This window comes from Poecilia latipinna, unplaced genomic scaffold (assembly GCF_001443285.1).
Source record: "Poecilia latipinna isolate Pla-1442-1.1 unplaced genomic scaffold, P_latipinna-1.0 Scaffold478, whole genome shotgun sequence".
Lineage (NCBI taxonomy): Eukaryota > Metazoa > Chordata > Actinopteri > Cyprinodontiformes > Poeciliidae > Poecilia > Poecilia latipinna.
The window spans coordinates 484287-510834 of record NW_015113094.1 but is presented as its reverse complement, the minus strand read 5'-3'; the positions used below and the strand labels follow the sequence as shown (position 1 = coordinate 510834).

At 41.2% G+C, this 26548-nt stretch overlaps 1 protein-coding gene across 1 annotated transcript; it reads right to left on the bottom strand.

The window, feature by feature from the left end:
- Positions 1 to 40: 40 nt before the first annotated feature.
- Positions 41 to 26548, bottom strand: LOC106951896 (MLLT6, PHD finger containing). The gene is made up of 20 exons (XM_015039675.1): positions 26107 to 26548; positions 23389 to 23468; positions 23239 to 23293; positions 23006 to 23115; positions 16338 to 16441; positions 13656 to 13749; positions 13410 to 13517; positions 12752 to 12841; positions 12223 to 12370; positions 11334 to 12143; positions 10613 to 10812; positions 9141 to 9258; positions 8925 to 8991; positions 8167 to 8315; positions 6562 to 6759; positions 6251 to 6327; positions 5243 to 5610; positions 4101 to 4191; positions 2771 to 2983; positions 41 to 1912 (listed from the first exon to the last, which is right to left on the bottom strand). The coding sequence occupies exons 1-20, from the start codon at positions 26213 to 26215 to the stop codon at positions 1877 to 1879; spliced, it is 3225 nt and encodes a 1074-aa protein (XP_014895161.1). The 5' UTR covers positions 26216 to 26548; the 3' UTR covers positions 41 to 1876.

The following is a 26548-nucleotide window of genomic DNA, read 5'->3' as shown; positions in this document are numbered from 1 at the left end:
TTTTTTTCCCCCACCCGCTTTTTTTTTTTTTTAATGAAAAAAAAAAAAAAAAAAAAAAAAAAAAAAAAAGAAAATCTAAGTTTCTGGTAGCTTCAGACAATCTGATAAAAGTTCAAGAGGAATGAATTTTTTTTTGTTTTTACAAGGCACTGTCTCACAAACCAGGGAGACGCTTGAATCTGTGAAACAAACCCATCACCGACAGTTTGGGAGACTTGCGAACAGAAAGTAAACAGCTCAGAAACTCAAGTGAGAGATGTAAATTAGAGAAAATCGATGTGTAGGTAAAACCAAGTCAAACGGGCTACGGTCGAAGAATCAAGAGTGGAGGAAGGTCAGCCTCTACGACGGGGTTTCGCTGTCGTCTCAGTGCCGATAACAGTCACATTACGCATCAAACACTGCTATATCAAGAGTTCAACTCTTTCCTATGACTGCAACGTGTGCTACAAATTATCGTTTCTCAGTCTTCTGAAGCACAACAATAAACTAAAGAGCTCTGCGTGTGAACACAAAAGTCACAATAGAAAAATGATTTGACACTTGACCATACGGTTATTCACAAGTTTTCACTGTTGAAATCTTCAGTCAGCTATCAAAAGTATAAATGAGTTTAAGAAGTTCATTTAGAAACAAACGATAAAAGCCTCCACGTGCCCGAGTTATAGAAACAAAACCTATCAAAGACAAAGAGGACAGAGTGAGCCTGTGGGCCGCGGGCTCTCCCTGTAAATCTACCCCATTTATTAAGGCATTATCTATCCAGTATTGCTAAAAGAAGAGCTAGTTAAGAGTTATCCATGTGGGAAGGAAACACAAAGAACTTCAGGACAAGAGTGCAAAAATACTCACAAGTCATAAACCTCTTCAGTTCGCGGCGGCCCACTGAGCATCCTTCAGAAGGGAGTCTGTGGATGACTAAACACGCACACTCGTTCGGGAAAACCAATGATTCCCTTTCCAAAAAAATTTGGTTTCGTCTGTTTAATCTCGACAGCAACTGGAAGGGTATAAAATACGGAAGGAACTCTCATCGTGGGATGGAACGAAAAAGCAAGACGCCCCTCACTGTTGACGGCATGACGCTTTTTTGCTTTTCAACGTTAAAATCGAATGAATGCCACGTTTTTGTTTTGTTTTTTGTTGTTTTTTTTTTTTAGGTGGTCATTCCTATCCACTGAAGGCTGCTACGGTAATGACTCAGCACGAAATAAACAACGGAGCACAGTTGGCAGAAAGTTTGAGGTAATAACTAGCTTAATGAGGAAACGCCACTAACAACACACCAACTTGACTACATCTTATACTTAAGTGCCGGGGCGAGGCCGAAACGCTCAAAGGATGAGGACGAAACCGGGTGAACGCATACGGGAAGACGAAATATATCGAGGAAGACAGCGGGAGGTTGCCGGAAGTGCTTCCTCGCGGACCGACTGGAAGCGCTGGTTTTGCGCGGCGGAGGGAGATGTCAGTGCTCGAGTAGTCAGAGCCAAACTCTTGACCTTCATGTCAAACGTCAAAAATAAAAACGCCCACCCAGCTCCTGCAGCGGTGAGCTTCATAAGCAGCCCCCATTGGTCAAGCTAACAAAATAGTGCAATTTAAAGAAGAGACCACTGTAGTCATGCTCTCTGAAAGCTGCCTAAATGACAATGATAAAAACCATAAGATGGACCTCTAATATTAAGAGCTTCAAAACACACACACAAATAAAAAACTTCACCTTAATGTCACGTTTTACATTCATAGAAGTTTGTCAGACAAAGATGACGGAGGAGGGAGAGACTCGAGAGCCCAGAACTTCACAGAAACCGGCGATTCTGACGGGACGTCGTCATCCGAACTGGACAGGAAGCAGCGGGGGGAAAAAAACACTTCAGCCGTTCTTGTCTCCTGCCTTCTCTCCCGCTGTCTGGGGGGTAAAAAAAATGTCAGAATGCAATTAAATAGCAAGAATTATTTAGAATGTCTTATTTATTTATTACTGTTGATCACATTAAATCCAGAAACGTTACCATATTTTATTGGGATTTTGGCTGGTGACAGACAAAACATAACCCGTAATCATAACGTGGAAACAAATGAAATGCATGATTCTTATTTTTTGAAGTATTTAGTGGATTTGTATTCTGAAACCTTGAATCATTTTTATGTAGAATCACATTTGGCAAGTCTTTTGGACTTGTAAAAGTACCAGTGTATAAAAGTTTGTTTTGTTAATATATGCAATATATTTGCTTTAATGTGAACCATAATTCATTTTATTTGTATATTTAGGCTTAAGAATTAAAGTAAAACATTTACAAGAGTGAGAAAAAATGGAGGTAAGAGAAAACATGCAGACAGGGTGATAAGGAATAAAGTCTGGAAAAACTAATTCTTCTATTCTCTTCTTTTTTCTCTCTCTTAACCTGAAATAGAAAACCAACATCAAATTCTAATTTCAGGCTCAGGTAGAAACCCTGATTGATGTTGGAAGATGCATCTAATTATAGAAAAGATATTACTCTATTTCAGAAAGGTCAGACAACAAGGATATTTGTGCATCACTGCGGCTTAAAAAAAAAAATCCTCAAAAAGAACAGAACAAACATTCAAATGTCAGAAGAAGATGAAAGAATACGCCTGTTTTCTTTCAGAAAGGTTTGATCATATTGACTCGTTGCAGCAGCCAGAGTTTTAATCCTCTGGAGGAAAAATCAGAATCACGGCTTGTTGGCTCGAACCTCGATGGATTCGGTAAGCTGTGAAATCCTGCAGCAACACTCACCCCAGGTTTGTGGAGCACATTGTCCTGCAGACCAAAGAGACCCCCTGCCTGGCTCCCCTGTAGGGGAGACGCGGTTGCCGATGACAACAGGTTGGGCGACTGGGAGATCAAGGGCGAGTTAGGGGTTGAGTTGAGCGCTCCCGTCAGCGTGAGGCGCTGCAGCTCCCTCTGTCTCTGCTGCTGCAGCATCTGGCACACCACCGCCTGCTGCTCCTGGAGGAGGAGGAGGAGAGTGCTGTGGCTTAACTAATCTGTGATCAGAGCTAAAAGCAAACAAACAAAACTCCCGTTTCAATGGTCAGCAGCCGCGTTTGAAAAGCAAAGAGAGGGAGAGAGCGTTAAACTGCAGGGAGGCATGCAACCAGCTCAACGGAGGTGAACAAGATTTAGAGCTACAGAATCATCACTTTGCTCTGAATCCTGCGAGGCTGGAGGAGTTTGAGACGTCTTGCTCCAAGATGCACTGCAACAAACCTTGAAATTCATATCTTTACCTGTTTTTGTAACAGAACAGAAATAAGAAATCTTCAGTCCCCTTATCGTGACAACTACTCAGCTTCACAGTCAAACAGGAAACAAACTGGTTTCTATAATTAGAGAGTGTCAAAGCGCATGACTGGTTGAAACCCCAGCAGACTTTCAGCAGTTTGCAAGTCAAATAAGCATTGCTGCATCACTTTGGTGGAAGAAGCACTCCATATGGGGAGGAGCCAGATTCGCTTAGCACTTGGCATTTTCACTAAGCAACCTCAACATGTTCTGTGTACAACTCGTGCTGCAATCAACCCACATTTAAAGACAGCAACTAAATAAAGTGGATTCTGTAAACTGAGACCAGGAAGACTAGGATTATGTGAGCTCTATTTAGATGTGTGACCATTTGTTAGGGCCACAATAGTAGTTAAACTGTTTTAACCATCATATTCATATCGGTAATAATTGTAATCATCATAATAGCAACACCAACAGGGATAAAGACAATATATTTTTTTTACAATAAGAAATAGATAGTAATAACTAATAATAATTATAGGCATGAAAGTCAATAACAAAATCAAAGAAAGTAATCATTGAGATTACACTGATGAACACAAATATTTCTACATATGAAACAAATTATAGAGTAACATCTGACTTTGTCTGCTAAGTGAACCAGCGTATTAAATGCCATCCCTTCCTGTTGTACCTAGCAGACCTGGTTTTTGAAGAGATGAAGGCAACTACACTTTCTCAGGCTGCAAGGAGAGACGCGGTTTCTCTTTTTAACGAGTCTGACTGCATGCACACGATCAAGACGTACGAGATGAAGTGATAAGAACAGTGCCACTACCGGTGTGAAGTTCTGCGAGGCGAGGAACTGCTGGAGCTGCTGCTGCTGCTCAAGGAGGAGCTGCTTCTGCTGCTCAGACAGAAAAGAAGACCTGGAACAAACGTAAAACACCAGGTCAGCTCACAGAGCAGGCAATAATGTCTCTGGTTGAAGGATAAAGTGTAGCACTGGTTTTTGTTAAAACCAAAACAAAGATCAAGGAGTTCAAGTGTGCAGCGCCTTGCAAATAGGTTCACTTTTCCACATTTCGTAATATTTAAAACCCCATAAAGCTCAATGTATTTTTACTGAGAGTCGACATGATAGAGCTACGTAAGGTGCATCTCTGTGAATTGGAAGTAGCAGCGTAACATTGTCTACCCGGCTGCACAATATGACGGTGCGTTCGACGCTTCGAATTTGACGTGTGTGCACTATGAATGAAGACGCTTGGCATTTTGCACTACACCTAGTGTTTCGCGCATCTGATTTACATTCAAAGTCTATGTGGAGGTGCGTTGAGGGCGTGTCATACACGTCGGCTCTAGCCGTCGTCTTCCATTGGACGCTCTTGACGCTTCGGACCCTCCAAACGCTTCAAATCTTGCCGCACCAGATGCTTGAAGCGCGCCGCAACGGCCCTAGACGCGCCTCCACATAGACTTCGAATGCAAACCAAAACGCTTTTGGTGTGAACGCACCATTAGAAAGTCTTCTGCTGGCAACTTTACTATTAAACTTTGCAATGGTAATATCAGTTGGTGATATGCGCCCATTTTCTTCTTTCCTCTCTTTCTCATCTTTAACATTTCGGTCAGTGTCATTTGTGTCAGATATGAGCATCTGCTCCCGTAAACAAAAAGCTAGCATTTTGAAGACCACAGTTCAAACTATTGTTTGTGACAAAAACGTTGAAAACAATTTATTCTTTTTTTTTCTTCCTGTTTATGCAATAGTTGATGTTCCATCACACAAAACCCCAATAACGTACATCGAAGGTTATGGTCATAATGTAACAAAATACGCAACGATCAAGGAGTGTGAATACTTTCGCATGACATGGCCCTCGGTTTATCAAAGTGGTCTACAACGAATTAAAGCTCATCTCGTGGATCAGTGCGTCTCTAACAACAACAACAAATGGAAGCGAAGCGGCTACATACGGGCTCGCGTTCTTGGGAAGCTGGAAGCCCTGGGCCAGCGCCTGGGCGTTGAGGGGAGGCGGCTGGGGGCGCAGGGCGGGCAGCGACGGCTGCTGAGCGCTCTGCGCCGGAGACTGGATCACGCCGTTCAGACCGCCCAGGACACCGTTCATGTTCAGCTGCGGGCTCCCTGCGATGGACGCGATGAGCCCGCCCACCGGCAGAGCGGAGGCGCCGGACTGACTGATGCCCCCCAAAGCGTCGCTGGGCCCTCGGTTCAAACCGTTCAGCAGGGGCTGGCCGAAGGAGGCGGGACTCTGTTGAGGAGGCGGGGTACCCTGGAAGGAGAGCGACGAACTGCTGCGGGACGGACTATTAGAGTGGAGCTCCTGGGTGAAAAACACAAAAACTCGACTTTTAGCCGTTTATTGCACATTTCCTTTTATCATAAAATAAACAAGACAGTAGAAATTATTCTCCTAAAGAGATTTGATAGTGATAACGCTGCCTGAGTGTTTGGTGATATCGCAATAGAAAGGTGATCGATATCAACAGGGTAATGCGCCCAATAGGATTTTCAATCATTTCACTGAACTCTGATCCAGAAGTGCACAGCATTCTGGGGGATGTAGGCAGAGGAAAGACTTTAGCCGGTCAGCCTCTCATGGCTAGCTGTGCAAAGTGGGTGGCAACAACTAACTCATTCACTCACTGTTGACTAGTGATCAACGGGTTGTTAGTCAATAAACTGTTGAGTAAGTTGCGAAGCAGCAGTTTCATGTTTTACCACTACGCCTCATAACTGCTTAGCAGTAAAAGGAACTGTGTGGAGAAGATGAGTGCAACAACTGGAGAGGAAACTGTGGATAAAGCAGGAAAGGTCACATCACCAGTTTGGCAGTATTTCAGCCATTTAAAACGCACAAAAAAACCCCCCCCAGTAATAATCGATATCAACTGGTACGAAATTGTGACTCGTTTTTCAGCCACGCTGCCCGGCCCTGTGAAGAAGGAGGAGAAGTTTCTCACCTCTGATGAGGTAACAAAGGAGGTGTCATTCAGGAAGCAGCTTTTGGAGAGGGGACTCTTATTGGTGCTCAGGGGGTCTAAGGAAATGAGAGGAACATTCACAGGGTAAAAACTACAATTTCTACATTCATCACAATCTATTACGTTCAGTAAAACCACAGCAAACGACTATGTTAGAACGACTCCGTCTCTCTTCAAGCTTAATCACATTAACATTCTGGTGCTGCTAAACGGAAGTGGGAGTGTGGGAAGGCTCCGTGGCACGACGAGGGGACAGAATCCCAAGGGCGCCAAGAGACGAAGAACCTAACCTTGAGAAGACGACAGAAAGCTGAGCTGCGAGGACGAGTGCAGGCCCGGCCCGGTGTGGATGTGGGGCTGGAAAGGCACCGCCAGCTCAGTGTTGAGCAGCTGCAGCCGCTCCCTCTTCGCCGTCAAGCTGAGGATCTGGTCCTGGAGGCGCTGGTTCTCCTGCTGCAGCGAGTGCAGCGACTTCAACATCTCCACAACTGAAAGAGAGAGAGCGCGAATGTCGCAAGAAACTGTCAGTGATGGGCGATTTCCAGAGAGAAGAAAGGTTAACGAGGGTGATCAGATAACTGGCCAGTGTTTTTTCCGCGGTCAGAATAGTGCACAGTTTATTTTTACCAGGTGAGCCATAATTTTCCACAGCTTTCATGCATAACGCTTGCAAAACTGTGTTTTAGGCCATACAGATCTTTTTTTTTTTAAATAAAAAGTCAAGGTTTTTCCTTTCAATCTTCACTTTACAATGACAGGTTATATTGGGAGCTGCAGATACCCATCTGTATGTATTTATCCAACTAGATCTGCACTGTCTGCTTAGAAACAGCCCTGCACGTTACTGAAAAAGACCCACATAAAAACGTTGCCAGCAGAAGCAAAACAAACTTTACTGAAGAGTGAAGCTTTATGTGCTGAGTCAGACGTGTTTAGAAAATAAATGAAGAAGCTGGCCCATTTTAGTTGGTGTCACAACATGTTTTTTTTTTTTCTTTCCTTTCTGGACCAACAAAATATCAAGGTTAAATTACAGAAACTCACGTTTGGACAGATCGTCTGTTGCTGTCAAGAAAAATGGAGACCGAAGCGCTCAAAGCACAATTAGATAAGTGTAATGTTGAACTATGACCTATCCACTGCACAGATATTGAGTTTTCAAGCATTTATAGTTGAAATCAGATTTTTCACACTGTTCGACAATAAATTTAGTTGTTCCCATTTCAGGTCAGTAAGCAAAATTATTTAAATGTTAGAATAAAAAAAGGGAATTTTTTATTATATTCTTCAAAGTCAGAGAACATCACAATGCAATTAAACGATGTGGGATAACACCAGATGATTACATCAAGGCTTTGTAATCGTCTTATAAGATAATTCACAACATTTTATCAGGCAAGATTTCAGGGAGAGAACCACAAGTCTGGTACAGTCCTTGGTTACAATATTCAGATGTCTTAAGGTGCCATATTTGTCTCTTAAAAACTACGATATGTAAGTAAAAACAGTATGGAAAAGTCCAGAGGCCACATCTGTTCAGGAGAGAGACGGTTCTGATTCCCAAGGATGAATACTTGGTTTAAAATGTGTGACAGACAACTTTTTGTAACCAAAGAAGCTGGAGCCAAAATTGCAAAATTTCAAAATACCAAAGAGGCAAATGATCTGCACCTAATTGAGGTCTATTACTCAAGGGAAACCAGCTTAGCAAGCAACGAGTGGTTTTTAGCGCGGAATCAGTTGGTCATAAAGTGGTTCCTAAACTCAAAGGAGTGAGTCAGCAGGATCGTTACACACTTTGTTCCCACAATAAACAAAACAACTAAGCATTGTTTAAATTTAACCGATCGAGACTGAGAGCAAAACGAAGCCACTGCAGTCTTCTGACTACTCACTGTTGACCCCCATCTCTCCGTTTCCGTGTTTCTCCAGCAGGAGCTCGATGTGGGAGCTTGCAGGGGGAACGTTCTCAGGACGGGCTCTGACTCCAGAGCCCAGTCCGTCTCTCTGGTCAAACAGGAGAGGTAGACAGCTCATGGGAGACCTGCAGAGGGACAAGGACAAAACCGGTCAGACTCTGGGTTTGGGTCAGCTTTCATTTTAACTCCTCGTTAGTGATCCAGCTCTTATTTTCCAACAAGCGACAACAAGCAAACCGCAGTTAAAAAACATATATATTGTTTATATGTACTGTATAATCAACTCGACTACTAAGTAAAATATTAAATTAAGTACAAAAAAATAATAATTTTCAGCGGTAATAAAATGTACAATAAATATATTATAAGCTGGTAATTTAATAAAATATGCTGGTTCCAAAAAAAAAATAAAAATATTAACTCTATAATCTGGGTAACCAATCAGAAGCCAACAATAAAAGTTTAAAACTAAAATACAGTAAATAGCTAAAAATGTATTACTAGTAGTGATCATTTCATTATTTACCAAAGTAAGTATTATTATATATAGATGTATTTTTCTTATTTACAAATATATTTATATTTTGACCTGTAAAGAGGTACTTAATGACTAATTTATTTACTTTATTATCACATTTTTAGGCCTTTTATGGTTCTTTGTACTGACCTCGATTAATATTTATGTATTTAAAAAGCCAAAAAAAAAAAACACAGATTAAAGAGCAAAGACGTACTGTGAGGAAAGACTCTCTCTCGGCGAGTTTCCCTGACACTGGAAGCGGCAGTCATCGATGTCGGACTCTGACAACCAGAACAGATAAATTACTAACAGGACGACAGGTTGACTGAAAACTTTGCTGCGTTTAAATTTGAATAATTAGACGCAGAGTTATTACCGGTGAAATGCAAGAGTATTTTTGCAGGAGAAAATTAAATATGCTTGTTGTCACCTGGCAACGAGGTCTGGCCTTGGCTCAGTAGTGGCGGCAGTGTCGAGGCTGTGGAGAGACAGCTGGCGAAAGGCTGAGAGGAGTTCAGACTGTAGGAGGCGCTGGAGCTGGAATGGACCTGAGGGACAAAGATCAACGTCAGACAGACAGACAGGCAGGCAGGCAGAAAGCCTCCGTTGGTACTGAAAACCCACGTTGAGGTCAGGCGGTTCATATCTATGTACCAGAGGAAAATGGAAATCATATGTGGGTGAAGGAGACGGCACCTTTTGTTGAACTGGAACGACAAGCTTATACCTTCAGAGGAAAGGGAGTCAATTTTGAAGAAATGTGCTCAACGATGACTGAGTTTCTGAGCATTATGAAGGAAATTAATTAAGAAAATGATTAGTGCTCAGTTTTTTTTTTTGTTTTTTTTTTGTTTTGTTTTTCTGTAATGGGTGCTATTTATTTGCTCTCTATTATTTTATTATTTACATTTGTTTACTTCAGCTTATTTAATGTAAATCTCATGTAACTTGCTTATTTTGTAATATATATATATATATATATATATATATATATAACAAAAATCTATAAAAATAATGAAAAAAAGAAATGCACATCTGTGAAAAATTGATCTGGCCAAAATTAGGTTTAAATTTCCAAAATGACACATAAAAGTTTCAAAAAGGAGAAATTCTAATTCTACCGATTCCTGAACAACGTAGAAAATCCCAATAATAACTGAGCAGAACTGCGCTCCGCTTGTGAGACCGACGATGGATTACCGAGTGTCTGTTTCGCCAGGCATCCTTAGTTCTCGGCTTTTATGACATTGTTTGTTCACTAATGTTCTCTAGCGCTGCGTCTCCCAACCCCGGTCCTCACCGCCCCCCTGTCCTGCATGTTTTAGGCATGTCCCTTCTGCCACACACCTGAATTTTATCTCTGGGTGATTAACAGGCTTCTGCAGCATTTGATGGTCATGCAATCATTTGAATCAGCTGTTCTGGAATAGAGGCACATCTAAAACATGCAGAGCGGGGGGGGGGGGGGAGGACAAGAGATGAGAAACACTGTTTTAGAGGTTTCCCTGCTTCAACACACCCCGTTCAGATGATTGCAATTCAGCAAAAGCCTGTTAATCAGCCATCAATTGAAATCATATGTGCTGTGTGTGTGAAGCACTCTAACAGACCTTTGAGGTCTTCACAGAACAGCTGCCGAGATTAAATGAAATGCTGAATTTATTTACATATTTTCTAGCCGTACTGATCACTCAGTGTTTCACATCGCATCCACATGCACACGATTATTTACTGATGTGCAGGCAACTTGGGGGCACATCAACGTGTGCCAGCGGGAAGCTGGAATCCGTTTTCTTTCAAGCTTGTGCAGCACTTTGATCAACCGAAGTTTCTCTTTCCTGATTAGAAATGACAATGACTCGAGTTTCCTGATGGTGTCTGAGTGAATCTTCTCTGACGTACCTGCGTGTTCGAAACAGCGCTGACAGTCGGAAGAGAGAGCGAGGAGCCGTGAGATGAAAGCAGTCCTGAGGAGAGAGGGGTGCTACACATCGCTCCTCCCAGGGACAAGGAGGTGCTGCACACTCCTCCACTCAGGGAGAGAGGCGTGCTGCAGACTCCGCCACCAAGCATGAGAGGATCCTTGAGACTGGAGTAGATACCTGAGTGAGGACGGGGAAAAAGGAATCAAATTCAAAAGCCTAGGAGGAAAGAAAAAGAAAAAAAAACCCTAAGGGTTTTTTCTTCTCTTGTGGCAAGTTGTGAAGCTCAAAAAACACGTAAGGCACCCGAGAGGCTGAGTCGGAAAGTAGGCCAGGAAATGTGCAGCTCACACAGCAAACCATATCTAGGACAATATCTCTGCCTCACACAGATTCAACAGTTCTATGAAGCAGATTTAGAAAATATAAAAGCAGTGTCACGAGGCCAAATCTGTTGATCCTGGATGGCTTTTCACTTCCTCTGTACCTCTGAGGTCATGATTCTCAGATAAGCTGATGGGTGTCATAAAAAAACCTCGACAATTTAGAGTCAATTTAGAGCTTGAAAATTAGTACAGCAGAGTTTAAACAAATAGCAATTCATTCAGACAGACAGACAGACAGACAGACAGACACACACACACACACACACACACAGGATGTTAGAGGGCTACCACACATGCCCACCCACTCAGACTCACCGGAGCCGAGCAAAGAGTTGCTGCGACCTGCAGAAAAACTCCTAGCAGAGGAGGAAGAGGTTGTAGAGGAGGAAGAGGAGGTGGGAGGCAGCGTGGAAGGGAAAGCAGGGTGAGACGACGATGATGATGGGCTCTGGTAGAGAGAGGAACTCAAGGCTGGGGGGGGCGGCGCTGGGGCGTCCACATGGTGGTGGTGATGGTCCTCATCCCTCCGCTCTCGGTTCTTGCTCCCACGCGGGCGCCCCGGGCCGTGGCGGCTCTTCTTGTTGCTATGGTGCCTCCGTTCTCGGGGCAGCGGCGGGGGCGCGATCTTGTCCTTCAGGCTGGCGTCCTCCAGGACGGGAGGCGCGCTGACCTGAGGCGGCTTTGAGAGGGATTTGGAGGGCTTGTAGTCGCTCGAGGAGGAAATTTTGCGGATTTTGCAGGTGCTGCCCAACCCCGACGAGGAAGTGATGCGCATGATGGAGCCAAAGGTGGAGATGGTGACTTTGTTCTCGAAGGGGCTCGAGTTGCTCTCCGTCCGCTCGTGGCTTTGAGACCCTGCGAGGGGACAATCGGCCGGGGTCAACGCGGGGGGCTTTTGGTATTTACAGTCTTCCTCCTCTTCTTCTTCTTCTTCCTCCTCCTCTTCATCTTTGCCATCTTTCTCTTCCTCTTCGTCTTCCTCCTCCTCCTCCTGCACCGCAGACCTCCTGTGGCGCTCCTTGCGTTTCTCTCCGTTGTGGTCGTCGCCTCCGCGGTCGTGCTCGCGCTCCAAGCGGGAGGACGATGAGAACTGATGGAAATCCTGAGTGGCCGACAGGGATCCGCCTGCAGGAAGACGCAAAAGCAGTCAGACACAAACACTCGGAACGACTTTTCGCCGTGATAGAAGTGCCGCAGGCGGTACCGGTGTTGAACGGGCTGGAGGAGCAGGAGGAGGAGGAACAGCTTTTTCCGGTGCTCCCCGTCTTCTTACTCCGATGACCGTGACTGTGGGAGCTCAGCTTCTTCGGCTTCCCTTCGCCGTCTTTGCTGCTGTGATGTGTTGAAGATATCTATCCATGCACATCCAAAACGACAGGAGAATGTTTAACGTGTTTTATGAATGATGGCTGTCTTTAATAATGGCTATCATGCTCTATTCAATGTACTTTCTGGGTGACATATCAATCTGTTTTAGCTGTAGTTTTTGCTTTAGTAGTAAACGCATATTTTTTTTTTAAAATCAGTTAATGCATTTACGCAACTCTATAAATCGACAAAGAACTTTCATCACGTCATCATATGACGGTAATGCGATGCTACTGCATTCTGACCAAAGTGTGTCAAAAAACCTTAATACTGATGGAAGAAATTGTGTCAACTAGCGTCACGTCTCTAATGTAACTAATGTGACCGGCGCGTCTTAAGACGGTCTGTGGTTCGGCTGTTTGTACCTTTTCTATACTGCTTGTTGTTATGGAGGAGCTCAGGCTGTCTGAAGACTTCTTGTGCCGCTCTTTCTGACGAATCTTGTCTTTATGACTCTTAAACACGCACAAACACACACACACACACACCCGGTGTAGAATGGTCAGCATGTGTACAAAACAAACATCTGTCAACTTCACGGTTGACAGAGATTTAAAGAAATATTTCTTTCATTTTTACCTCCCTGGAAATTCAGGATTAAATTGAAAATTCATTCCCTCACATTTAAAGTTCTTCCACACCAAACTCCGTTTCATCTTGGAAATATTTTCTAGCACGTTGATTTCAAATGTTAGATTTATTTCTGCGAAAGGGAAAGCGTTTCTCTCCACTGATCAGGCTCTACATAAATAAACTGATTGAACACATTCCTTCTCCTGCTTTGTTTTGCGTCTTTTTCAATAATCTATATAGATTCTTAATTATTGATCTCACTGATTGGCATTAATTACCGACTGGCCTCACTATTTTTATAGCAAAAGTTTCACTTAAGTTGTTTCAATCCATCTCTGTCAAAGAGTAGAGGAAAAAAAACAAAGTGACTTTACACTGAGGGGAGAGATATTGCAGGTGGTTAGTAAATACCAAGTTACTCAAACTAAATCAGACCAAAGAGTTGTTTACCTTCCTCTGTTTATGGTGGTGATGTTTTTCCTGCGATGGAGAACTGGAGCGCCCCCTGGGATGACTGAAGGAGCTACTAGCATTTTCGCTTGAGCGCAACTTCTTCTGCTGTAAAAAAAAAAAAAAAAAAAAATCAACTTTTCATTCATTGTATATATTAAAAAAATCACAATAATGACAAAAAAGAAGCAACACAAATCTCTTGGAAAAGCAGGCTATATCCACAAACAATGATTTTCTCTGTACCATCTTGTTGTAGTGATGCTTGCAGTAACCACAGTATTTAACGTTGTCGGCTTCTGGGCCTTCTTCCTCACACAGCAGACCAGCCATCTGAGCACTGAGCAAAGCATAGCACAGGGTCATAGGTCAGAGTCAAGCTTCTACACAAACCAGACAACACAGTTGAACCCGAGAGATCAGTCATGACCGAATGAGTTCAAGTTTATTCCGGATTTCTTCACAACCTAGTCAACATTTGGTCTCTTAATTAAGAACATTCAAAACACGACAAGATAAATGCACTTGACCGTCATTCATTTCAATAACATGTTATGTTGATGCTGGTACTTGAGTTAAATTTGCATGTTTGATGATCTTCAAGATGGAACTTTAGACAAGGTTTCTCTTCGCTTCGTGCTGCGTGCTGAGATCTGGCTGCACTATGTGGCTAGAGAAAGAGTCCATGCACTAAGATCTGGACTTCAAGGAAAACTCATTACACCTATGCCTTCACTTGTCATTGAGGGTACACAAGTAATTAGCTGCTCCCTCAAACTGGATGGCCCGACACGTCACATCGGAACAAAACCAAAATATCAGCATTTTTTTATTTGTAAATTCGTATGAAGGGAAGAAGACTCAAAGTTATATATTAAAGGTATCAGAGATATGCCTAAAATAAAGTCAGAGAAACAAAAAGGTGTGAGGAGCCATTTCAAAGAAGACTATTTTCTACAGAAGACTGTTAATACAGCCTGCTACTTATAAACGGAGTGAACGGTAAGCAGGTAACAGGAAGACTGAACATAGTATAGAGAAACTGCTCTATACTGTGTACTGGGCATGCTGACAATCTTTTGGAAATGTTATAGCAAGATCTACAGACTTTTAAGTAATGCATATAAAAAAATGTGGCTTGGAGGTAGAGATGCTAAACAAGAAGCTCAAGATAGTTTATAATGTTGTCTGTCGTCATTTTCTGTGTTTTAGAACTTTAGTAAAGCCCAATTTTAAAGTGACTGCTCTCTCACACAGATACAAGCAGAAAAATAAAATACATTTTTCAAAATATATTCTGATTATATTAAGAGTAGAGGCAATATTATATCTAATTTTGACCCAAAAGCTAATGTTAACTTACTAAATGAATTAAGTAAATGTTAAACAACAAGCTAGCTAAAGCCAACATGATGATAACAGCATTTTTTTCCCAGAATACACCAGTCTTATCTATTTTGACTGTTTACAAATGCAAACACAAAAGATTTTGTTTTCCTTTTTTTATTATTCTGTGTAATTCATGACAAACAGATCACGTGGGGCATATACACATTTGTGTGTGGATGCGTCACATTGTGTGTGTGCGTTGCGCCTCGTGTGGGTCAGACGCTTTTTCTTTGTATGCCATGAGCCTCGTGTGGCATATTATGGGTCAGGAACTGTGCGACGTCGCCGTTTCTGTGTGGCATGTGCATCGCGTGCATATGTATTTGTGTGTGGGTCAGGTGCTCTGGTTTTGTGTGCCACACATATCGTGCGTGTTGGGGATGTGGTTGTGTTCATGTGGGTCAGGTGAGGTGATGGTTTAAATAATATCCTGCAGGCATCCCTGGCCTCGCATACACTTCCTCAGTCTCTCTTTTGGCGTCAATCTCAATAACCCTGCAGTCGTCCTGAAGTTGTGTCGTCCTCTTCCTCATGCAGCAGAACGGTCTTTTGAAACCCGTTCATAGAAAGCCGTGTATTAGCCGCGTCGCAGTTTTCAAAGCATGTGAACAAAGTAGCGGCTTATCATTCATTAATTATGGCATGCTGTACAACGCTTTGTGTCTGTGAAAGGCGCTTTATAGATAAGCTACTTAATTTACACAAACAATAGCAAACTTTGAATCTTCTTCACTTAGTAACAACTTCAATACCAAGCAGAGTTGCCATCAATGTAATTTGGTGCCACCAAAGAGTGGTGAGTTTAACTGGAAAAAGGTTTGTTTGGTTTTGTCAGAGCAGATGAATATGAAAACTAGACAATTGCAAGTCACCAGCAAAACTTCTTGAGACGCTTGTAGTAATTGTAGATTTCCAAAGATGCAAACAGAAAGCTCTCCAACCTCATCCCTTGTTGATCTTTTTTTTTTTAAATTAATTTAACTATTTCAAGACAGCTCTTCAATTTAGACAAAAACAAAACAACAAATTGATGCCATTTACTCCTCTTCAAGAAAACTTGTCATCAGCTGAAATCGTCATCTGCAGGTCAGACGTCTGTCAGACTTTTGCTGATCATAAAATGGGTACAAGTTCCCCCGACTGTTGCATTTCTAGGTTTCGTCGCTGAATTTAAAGCAAAGGAGAAATAACAGTTCAAATCAAATACAGGGGTACAGTCAGACTGCAAAGCAGATAGCCAGAGCCTCTTCTGAAATGGGAAATAATGTTAACTATTGTATTTCAGTATTAAATTTAAGGCTGTTCAATTAAGTCCTCAGTTAACATTAATTGAACGCACTGTAAGCGACGGAGCTACAAGAAAAAGTACACAACGTATTCAAAAGAATGAATGCGGTACTGCAGCAGAGAAGGAGAATCGCTATTTTAAAGCATCAAAATATTTGATGTTTTGTCTACGTCTTTTGTCATTTCCTTTCGTAGAACCCCACCAGACGCCGAACATCAAACGCAAACATGATGACGATGCTCATCACTCACCAGGTGACGTGAAAAGCCTGTCTGCAGCCCTGCCTGTTGCAGGTCATGCAGGCTCCACAGGCCGCCTTGCTCTCCCTCCCGTGGTCCTCGCAGATGTAACACGTCTGGGCGGCAGAGGACACCAGAGAAAGACAGAAATACGATTCAGAATTCACAGCCATGTGCAGTGTTTATACCAACGTGACCAGAGCAAACACATAAAAGGGAGTTGCACCAAATAAAAGATTAAAGCGCTAATGTAACGGATTAGGATGTTTAGCAGATGAGGGTTTAAAACAAAATTGTTTCTTCAGGGTTTGATACGGCAGAACTGTTCACCAGATGTTTAGGGAGACTGGATCGTCTGTCATCACCTTTAAATATTTTTGGTGCTCCCATCCACACAATGAATGCATCAGGAGAACGATTCCCTTCACTGTCCAACGTTAAGACTGAACTTTTCCTGGTCAGTGAAGAGTACCAAGAGGATTTCTTTTTGCTAAATTGCCAAAGCTCAACGTTCTTTAAATGAAAATGTTTACATTTGGATCCCTGGTATTTTGGTAGTATTGATTTTTAATCGTTACGGATTGGTTTAGATGCTTTGACAAGCCTCTCCCAGTAGAGTAAAGAAACTTCAAAAGAACAGGTGTAACTGAGTCTTTTCAGCTCTGCCCACGAAATTTTCTGTGGGACTGTGTTGTGTCATGTTGACTCTGTTGTCCTTAAAGGGGCAGTACCATGCATTTTCCTGGCACACAGTGCCATTTCTATAGCACAATCAGGTTACCTTTGGTTGTAATAAAAATGCTGTAAATATATAACAACACATTTTACTACGTAATTTGACATCTTGAAATTGGGTCTCTCTCTCAATAAGCTCCTACTCTTTCCCACAATGCTTCTAATTATGCCGTTTATAACCATCTTGAGGACCGCTGGACTACAAAGTGGTTCATATGATAAGCTCAGCAGACTTGCAGTCCCACCAGCTGTTTGCTAATTGCTGCTGACGCTAGTTTGGAGGAGTTGAATGGGGGAGAAATGGGGGAAGAAGGGCTCTATGAGGCAGAAGCTTGCAGCTCCGAGGAAGAGCGTCATGCAAAAGGCGGCGCTTTGTGGGATCAAGCGTTTAGGCGCCGTCTGTAACATTACAGGATGATACAGAGCTCAAAAAAGTACATTTTACATAAATAATCATAAAAATCAAGATATTGAGGGTGACGGTCAAAGCAGTTTGTAACTAATCTGCTGATATGATCAGACTCATTGTCCATTTTAAACACCCACTTGCGGTCAAGCTCCAGTTTCCTGCCTGATGATTTGAGATGTTGCTTCAACATTTTCTTTTTTCATGTAGCCATCTATGAAGTGAACCAGTTCCAAAACACCCACCCACCCCCACCATGATGGTGCCACCTCTGTACTTCACTGATGGAAGAATGTTTCTCATTTTCAACCAAATGTAGAAATGGCCAATATAATCAGTCTACTTAGTTGCAATATTTGGCTTTTATAATGATTTGGCACATTTCATAAAAGATCGTCTGAGACACAACCCGTCTCCTCCCTGGAAAGTATCGTGGCTGAACATTCCCGAACTGTTTTTACTTGGATATAATTATCTAAAAAGAAGAATGTGGAACCTTCAGACATAAGGAAATTGAACTCATAGCTAAACAAGACCTATAGAGGTCCAAAATTATTAATTTCTTTATTTGTGTTTTGTGTGCTGAGATGTGGGCTTGACATATATTCACAGGTATGCCTCAATTTAAAACAATTATTTGGAATTAACCAATAAGATGTTTACAAAGTCATGACATCATCATCTGGGTTTTCTCAAATTAAGTAAAAGGCAGACTCATTCAACAAATCAGAATATTTTTTTAAAAATCTATTGATTTCCGAAGCTTTATCACCAAGTCAAGCACATTAAATAAATTACACACGAGTGGAGGTTCGAAAAACTTCATTTTTGTTGTGCTTTCCAGTCAATGAAAACATATTTAAGATTGGAGTATCACAGCAAGACAAATAAAAGACGGGCCTCTTCTCAATGCATTGAATACGACTGAACTCTTAGTTCATTTTTAACCTCCGAATTAAATCGAACTCCTCCTTCATGATCCCTAAAATGGGAAATGTTTAGTCTGATGTTAAGCCACGGAGGGAGGATAAAGAAAGGTTATGCGACTCTCCAAACATCATATGCAAGTATCTGGTTTCAACTGTACATGTGGGCCTGCACGAGATGAAATGAGCAAGCTTTGTACTTGTCCGTCAGCGTTCCTTTAGCAAGCAGGGCAGGCTGGCAGGGGGCAGGAGAGGCCTAGCAACAGGTGCGAGACAAAGGAACAGCAGGCTCTTCACCTTTTTCACTCCAGCCGTCTCCGTTTGCTCTTTCTCTCCCTTTTCCCTCCATTCCCCACATCCCACAGAGCTCTCTGTTTCGCTCTCAGAGGATGACGCTCGTGCAGTGAAAAGCCGGAGACACAGCCGCACCGAGCATGTAAAAGGGAAGAGTGGCTTCTCAAGTTTTCGCTGTCCATTGTGAGGCTGTCTAGGAATGCAGGCTGCAAAAAATCTGGATGAATGGCTCTGACGGGGCAAAGCTGCATACAATTTACTGTAGCTGACAGTAATATGAAACCGGGCCCTCAAACACTCACACATGTGTATTTATATGTAGGCATAGACACACACACACACACACACACATGCACGCACGTGCGCACATCAAAGGCACTGGATTTCCAAAATGATCCTAAGATTTCCTTTTAGGAGAGTTTATCCGATACGACACATGTTGTAGATGAACTACAATATTATTTGCCGTCCAGGGACCCAAACTTTCAGGCAATCTAGTAAAGTAGTCTTGAAGAAATGCATCCAGTCCTCCTAAAGGTCCACCCCCTTAAACTTTTTACTGCCAGCATCAATATATATTAAGGATTGAAAAGTAAAATTTTTCTTTGTATGTTTTTTTTTAGTAATGGTGTCAAAACCGCTACAATTTACTGTCATGCTTTTAAAGAGATGCTGGAGTTTCAGCAACTAATTTCTACTGTTGTGTGCAGCATAGAGTACTGAAATGCTGGCCCCTCCCCACCTGTTGCTACACACTGCTGGTCGTCTGGCTAAAGAAAGATTGCTACACTGTTTGGCTGACAAAAAGAAAATAATCCAATTATGATTGGATTTATGAAGTATAAATAAGTATAAGGTAGTACTTCTATTGAGGTATTATAGTTTTAAAACTACTAACAAGCTAATAGAAGCAGCATGTGTTTTATACAGCCAACTAGAGATTAACAATCAATGCAGAGATTTAAGCTAAGCAGCAGGAATCAAATTAATCTAAAGAGATTAGATTCAGTTCATTTTTCACCATCAGGAAATTAACATTAGATTTGCATTAATGCAGCAAAACCAAGAATTCACAAAATTTCAGGTCCATCAACAAACATGAGCCTAAATGCAGTTTTTTGAGTTTATCAATAAGCTGTTGATATTTTTATTAATATTTGTAAAATATTAAAACATAATTTAAACAAAACAAGCACAAGGAAATTCTTTAGATTTTTGAATTTGTATTTAAGTTTTAGTTATTGGTTTTTAAGCTGTGTAACTCAGTGCGCTCCATCAGTTTTTCTAATGAATTTCCCTACTAAGGAACAAATAAACTACTATATCCCACTAAAATCAAACAAATGTATAGGGACACATGCTTCATAAATCAAAAACAAAACAACATAAATCCCCTTTTTTCCAGTATAATGTGTTACAGTCTTAGGAGGAAAAAATACTATCCACAAAATCTGAATCTGCAGGTGAGCTAATCAAAGAAAACTGCCATGAAAAAAACTGACAGGAAAAGCCTGGCTGGTGGATCTTGGTTTTAAATTAAACAAGTTATATTGTGTTATATTTGTCAGAAATGTTTGTGTTAATAATGAAATTGAACCAAAGTATCTTAACTCAAGTTTATCAGAACTGTACACAATCAGCCGGCCATTAAAGACTGTATGTTTAAGGAGTATAGGAGAAGCAACAGGTGACACCAAGTTAAATCTAATGAATACAGAGGATTTTTTTTTTCTTTTTTGATGGTAAATGTGCATCTTTGTTTCACGCTGCTCCAGCCTACATCTGCTTCAACTGGAAATCTTCCAGAGTTCCCAGAACAACAGTCACCGTGACCTCGACACACTCAGCTTAGGGCTTTTACAGGATGTGTAGGTGGGAGCACAGCAACAAAGTATGAAAAAAAAAATTCAATACAGAATAAAGGTAAGAGTGAATAATACAATACACATCATGTGTTGTGCTAGCCACTGGTTTTTCAACATTTGAGTCACTGCATAGATGTGTGGGGCAACATTTATGTGACCAACATAAAAATCTTGTTTGTTTTTAAAAAACAAAAAACAGAATAAAAATCCTACATAATGTAGATTCAAGAGAGCAGTCTGCTTATTAACTCACTTACATTTACATTTAAAAAATTAGTGAAAGTTTTTAGTTATCCAACAATAAATTGGCACCAAACTTTTGTGCAACAGCATCCAATGAAAGTGATTTAAAACACTTGTATGTCCATAAAATCAAAGCTGAATAAGAAGGGAATTTGCTCGAAAACAACATCATTCCCAGTCTATGGGCCACAGCAGATATTAAATATTTACTGTTTATTCCGTCGTCTTGGAATATGAGAGGGGCAGATTACATAAGACGCACTTTCTTTCTGCTTCTGTTTTACTCGATAGACTTGATCCGAGTTTGAATCTGTGACCCGAACACTGCGACACGTTTATTGAAATTAAATTAGTAACATAAAAGTGGAGACATCATGAAATCAATCAAATCAATTGATTGATGACATAAAGCTGAAATTAGCCTCCAGTTCCTCAGCGTGGCCATTTCAGTGCTTTCCTTGCATTTGAACCAACTCTGTCATGCCAATCTCCCAAAATAAGATTGTTCTGGATCAGAAGAGTAACTTGCGTTAGAACCATGGATCACAAAGGGTTCAGAGGCCAAAACAGCTCTGAAATGACAGAGGTTTTATCTTCAAGTTTTATCAATGACTCAAACGTCCAAAACAAACTATTGGTTAAAAATCAACAGATATATACAATTATTTAACTAGAGTTACTGCCCAAATTAAAATTACTTAATTCTTTTCCAATCCAGTTCCTGTTGATCGTCCAGGTGACAGTAAAGTATTTTAAAATACTATTTATGCACATTTTACTGTGCAAAATGGAGCCTTCTGCAGTATAGGTAGCTGTAGCGGTGTGTCTCGAGACCACATGGCGTTTATCCATCAGCCATACTTTTTACTGAAACTTCACAACAAACCATGACACACACAACAACAGGGCTGAGGAAACTCATGCTATAACATCAATCACCTATGGTTTCTCTCAGAGGGACATGAGTTTTATCTTCACCCTCTCGCCATCCACATAAAAAAATGAAAAAAAAAAACAAAAAAACAGGCCAAACAACAATTTAAAAATCTCTTGCTTTAATCTTAGACTCTCTATATGTAATAATTTAATGGTCTTGAATGAAAGTATTGGAATTTTAACAGTAAATTAGTGAATTTTGCATTTGAACAGAGTAAATGCTGCTGTTCTTGTTGGTCAAGAACGACAGCCAACCAACACAGTTTAGACGTCTGGAAAGGACAGCAGCATATTTTCATTTTCTACCTCTGCTAAACTCTCCTTCTGAGCAGAAACTTAGTTAGGAAAGTTAGTTTTCCTTTGGTGCCAAGAAGGTAGATGTTGTGATCAGCAACTAGACATTCTTTGCTTTGACCCAGTTTATCTTTTCCTTTGCCGAAGCTTCTTCTTTTCAACTACAACACACTTTTATCACCACCGTGTCATGATAAAACCAAGCTGTATGATTTTCTAATCTCTGGCCTCCATAAAGCAAAACTGTCTTTTGTTTTACCCTGTTTGACAGAAATATGCAGCTGCTGCAACATCTAGGGATTTGTAAATAAGTGTTGATAAGAAAGCCAGTGAATGGAAAATATGAAAAAAAAAAGTTAGCAAGTTAAAATTGGTCAGTAAGCAGTAAAACAGATATGCTGTAATTAATTTTATTCTGGTTTATATGCACAGAGAATTTTGATCAATAATCTGGAGTGATACAAAGAGAGACAGCTCTATAATTCAGCCATTTTTAGACAATCAAAGTTAATTATAAAAGCTCTGATCTGTGCATCTCTAAACAACAAAGTAAAAAGGAGCTTAGTTCTCCACTCAACTCATCCTGCAGAAGCATAAAGTTTTATTTGACTGCAAAAAGTGAATTACTTGGTTTTGGGAACCATCTCTCTAACACTTGTTCAGTTTATACGAGTCTCCTGCAAAAACAAAAATAACTTTTACTCCCAGTTTCTGCACAAAAAAATGTGCTCCTTTGATTGTTTTTTTTTTTATAGGTCATTTTCTCTTTCTTTTTTTTAGACCCAGTTTGATTATTTTTTGAAGGAAAACCCCCTCCCTTCAAAACGTAAAATATGCACAGCAGATTAAAGATGGCATAGCACACTGGACTCTAATCTCAGGGATTAACCAGTATATCCTAACACTCAGATTTCAGATAAAGCTCTGCTCTCCAATGCAGCACTAATGCAGGTTTTCCACTTAGACGTGCATGTTTTGTACCTTGAGGTATCTCTCATGTGGGACATACTGCAGGATGATGGGCTCCATGGTGAGAACGTTGGCAAACTGCACCTCAGGGATGTAGAGCGCGCACACAACGTGGGCCCAGCCTGAGCAGCAGAGAGATTAGAGGAAGATGACAAGGCCCTTTATGGAGGTCTTTAATCTGTTTCAGGCGCACTGATGGAGATCTCAGAGAAACGTCGGGAGAATTAAGGTGGACAGAGACTCACCGCCACTGTCTGTCCTTTTAAGGGCTCCATCCTTGTGGGGACACAGTTCGCATCTCTGAGGCAAAAGAGGAGACAGCAGAGCTCACTGTGAGCGGAAAAATCAGTCATTGCAGGTGAGATGGGAAGAGTGAGACATGTTGGCATACTCACTACTCGTGCTGCTCGTTCCTGTGACTCACACTTCCTACAGAACCACGGGCCGGTGGGAACCTGGACAATGCCGTAGCACGCTGGGACAAACGCACAAACAAAACCAAGTGACTTCTATTTTCCTGCTTTTTTTTTTTCCCTTCTTCAGTCTAATTAAAAACACATTTTTGACAAGATGAGGAGAATATGCTCTAAAAGAAATGCTTAAAAAAAAAAGAAATGCTTCCTAATCATAAACTAATTTGCCGTATAAAATAATATTTGTTCAAAGACTTGGGGACAATCTTAAATTCAATCTGAATTTTGAGACAAGCAGTATTATCTCCACAATATCTGGAAAATATGGTGCTTCACATTTAAGTAACAAAAAAAGAAAAAAAGAAAAAAAAGGAACCTAAATGACAAAAAAAAATGTCCTGTGGAGAAGTTGGAGATGTGGCTGGGCGATAAAAATAAAATCTCTGATATCTTCATACTTAATCTGATTTTAAGGCATTTTTTTCTTGCTTATTTCTCTTGAAAATAAATTACAAATGACAAAAAAATATGTCAGAAACTTGCTTAACCCCCAGTGAGAGTTGATTCAAAGTCCAAATAATAAAAAAGGAAAGATCTCCACCACTTGGGCTATACAGTCGTGTTTCAGCATCTCCATCACCAAAAATACCGTCAGGTGTCAACATTAAAGTGAGTGAAAATCTGTTCGACTGGCTAAATAAATTATTGTCTTCAACATAAACGTTATTATGATATTGCATAAACTCCCATTGCAATGCTGATTATAATTCAGGATTCTGTGCAGCTTTTATAGAGCTCACAAAAATATATTTCTACCTGATTATTAAAAGGAAGTGATAAATGATCCATTAGCTTAAAATTAAACCAAAAATCTTATTTTGATTTCTTTTTTTGTAGTCATTTCCAGATTACTTTTTCCACTGACCCACAGCCACACCAACAAAACCTCAAAATCACTCAAAATATCTGTAACCGTTTGACCAACGAGTGAAACGTTAAAATGTCAGCATTTATTACTACAAAATCCTAAAGATGTGTAAAAACAACTAAATGTACTGAAGAAGGCTAATTGATTTCACAGAATGTTGTCTGGCACATCAAGAAGAAGTGAACTTATGAATCTTGGTAAATTACAAGATGTAAGAATGTAAAAAAAAAAAAAAAGCAACTTCCACATATTTTAAAAATAAATCCCTTTTGTATTTAAAACTATTTCCATTCTGCTGCTTCATAGCTCTTCTGTAATAGTCTTTGTTGAGTTTATCCACAGCAGAAGACATGTTTCTTCTTCCTACAGGATGCAGTTTGGTTTTAATAATCCTCATAAACATCTCATTCATATTTATAGGGCGCTTTCATCTCAGCCATAAACTTTAAAGCTATTTCAGCCTTTAACTCATCTATCATAAAACCTAAGCACTTCTTGGTCACTTCAGAGACAAAACTCCATTTATCTCATAGTGCCTTGCAAAGTGTTCACGTTGTCATTTGGCAGCCATAATCTTCAGTGTTATTACTGTAATTTGTGTTAGAGGACACAGAGAAGTCCATAATCTTGGGTTGTATGTGCTTTTATTTTCCATACGAACATAAAACCTGGAAAAAGTGGAGCGCATCTGTATTCAAATCTGACTGAAACAACATTTTGTGGAAAATCCTATTACAATTCCACCTTCCAGCAGGACTATGACAGAAATACAGAGAACAGAGCAGGTAAACGAAGGCATGTCGATGCATTAGAGCCCAATCTGGGGCAAGACTTGAAAATTGATGTTCACAGACCCGCAGTCCAAACCTGACCGAGTCTCAGATCTGTTCCTGCATGTTTTCCTCCATAGTTGTCCTCCCATCAAATCGTCCTATCTGAGCTGTGGATATCTAAAGCTCCTCCAGAGTTACCGTGGGCCTCTTGGCTCCTCCTCTGATTATTATCTCCTTACAGCCAGATGAGTCTGATAGTTTATGTGGATCCTCATGAAACTGGTACATTGTTATACATTACTCAAAGTGCTCAAAAACTCAGTATTTGTAGTTTTAACTTGTCTGCTATGTTCTTTGGTCTCAGTGATGTTCACTAACTGAGGCCTTCAAACAACAGCTTGAATGTAAAAACAAAACAAACAAACAAAATAAAAAGCACACCTTGCATGCATTTCTTTTCTACAACATCACAATTCTGCACTACGTCGTGTTGGTCTGTTCCAACTTTGCGGTTGCAATGTGAAGAATAAAACAAAAGTTCAAGAAGTGAATACTTTTGCCAGGCTCTGTAAATAATAAACATCGCAGAATCAAGTCTGACGATTTACTCCATGGATATATGATCCTGGGAGTTAGCTGCGCCCAATTATACGAGGTAAATAAAACAAAGCAAGTGTCCAAGCCGGCGGGCCTCACCGGGGCTGGCTTGTGGTGAAAACTGGTTGCGTGTCATGATCAGCCACACACGGACCGGTCATGGAGGCACCATCCATCCTTCCTTGATGTCAGCAAGCCTGCCTGGCCCTGAGCGTTCACAACAAACAGCACGCCTGCCTGCTACCCTGCCTACCCCTCCCACACGCTCGCAACACGCACGTACACAGAGCGAGCCTACCTCAGAGACCTGCCGTCCTCTGAGCGCCGCTGGCCGCTTCCAGCCGCCGGGCTCAGCGACCACAGCTGCCCGCTAATTATAAGCTAACGGCGGCTAAATGTTACCTTGGTGAACGGCGACGCTGCAGCCGTGTCCATCACAGTACACCAGCGGGTTCTCAGCCCAGCCTCGCTCGTCTGAACACACGCAGCAGCCTCCGACCATTTCCCGCATGCTTCTCCCATATGAAGAAATAAATTTCTCCTCCCGAGTAACGGCCCAGACCTCGGCCAGGCCTGTCAGGTAGACATCCGGCACTTTAACGCTGTACCGGGCATAGTCATCTGCCGCGTCAGAAGCACGGGAGTGTTTTTGCCGCAGCGGTGAAACCAAATCTCGGCGTGTAAAAAATTGCGCTGCTTCGCAGCTTCTACGTTTTACCGTGATGTCCTCCTCCCGTCCTCAGAACAGATGCAGTGCGCATGCTCACAATTTGTCCTGCAAAGGCATCAACTTGGGATCTGAATCAATTTTCTATCTTAACATTTTAAGCTCATAGCTCTATAT

Bases quoted from the DNA above. Each gene is read 5' to 3' on its own strand.
- LOC106951896 (XM_015039675.1), bottom strand. From the start codon at position 26,215: ATGCGGGAAATGGTCGGAGGCTGCTGCGTGTGTTCAGACGAGCGAGGC. The intron at 23,116-23,238 runs GTGAGTCTCTGT...TCTGCTGCTCAG, and splicing joins TAAAAGGACAGACAGTGGCG to GCTGGGCCCACGTTGTGTGC. The intron at 5,611-6,250 runs GTGAGAAACTTC...TTTTTCACCCAG, and splicing joins CCTTTGTTACCTCATCAGAG to GAGCTCCACTCTAATAGTCC.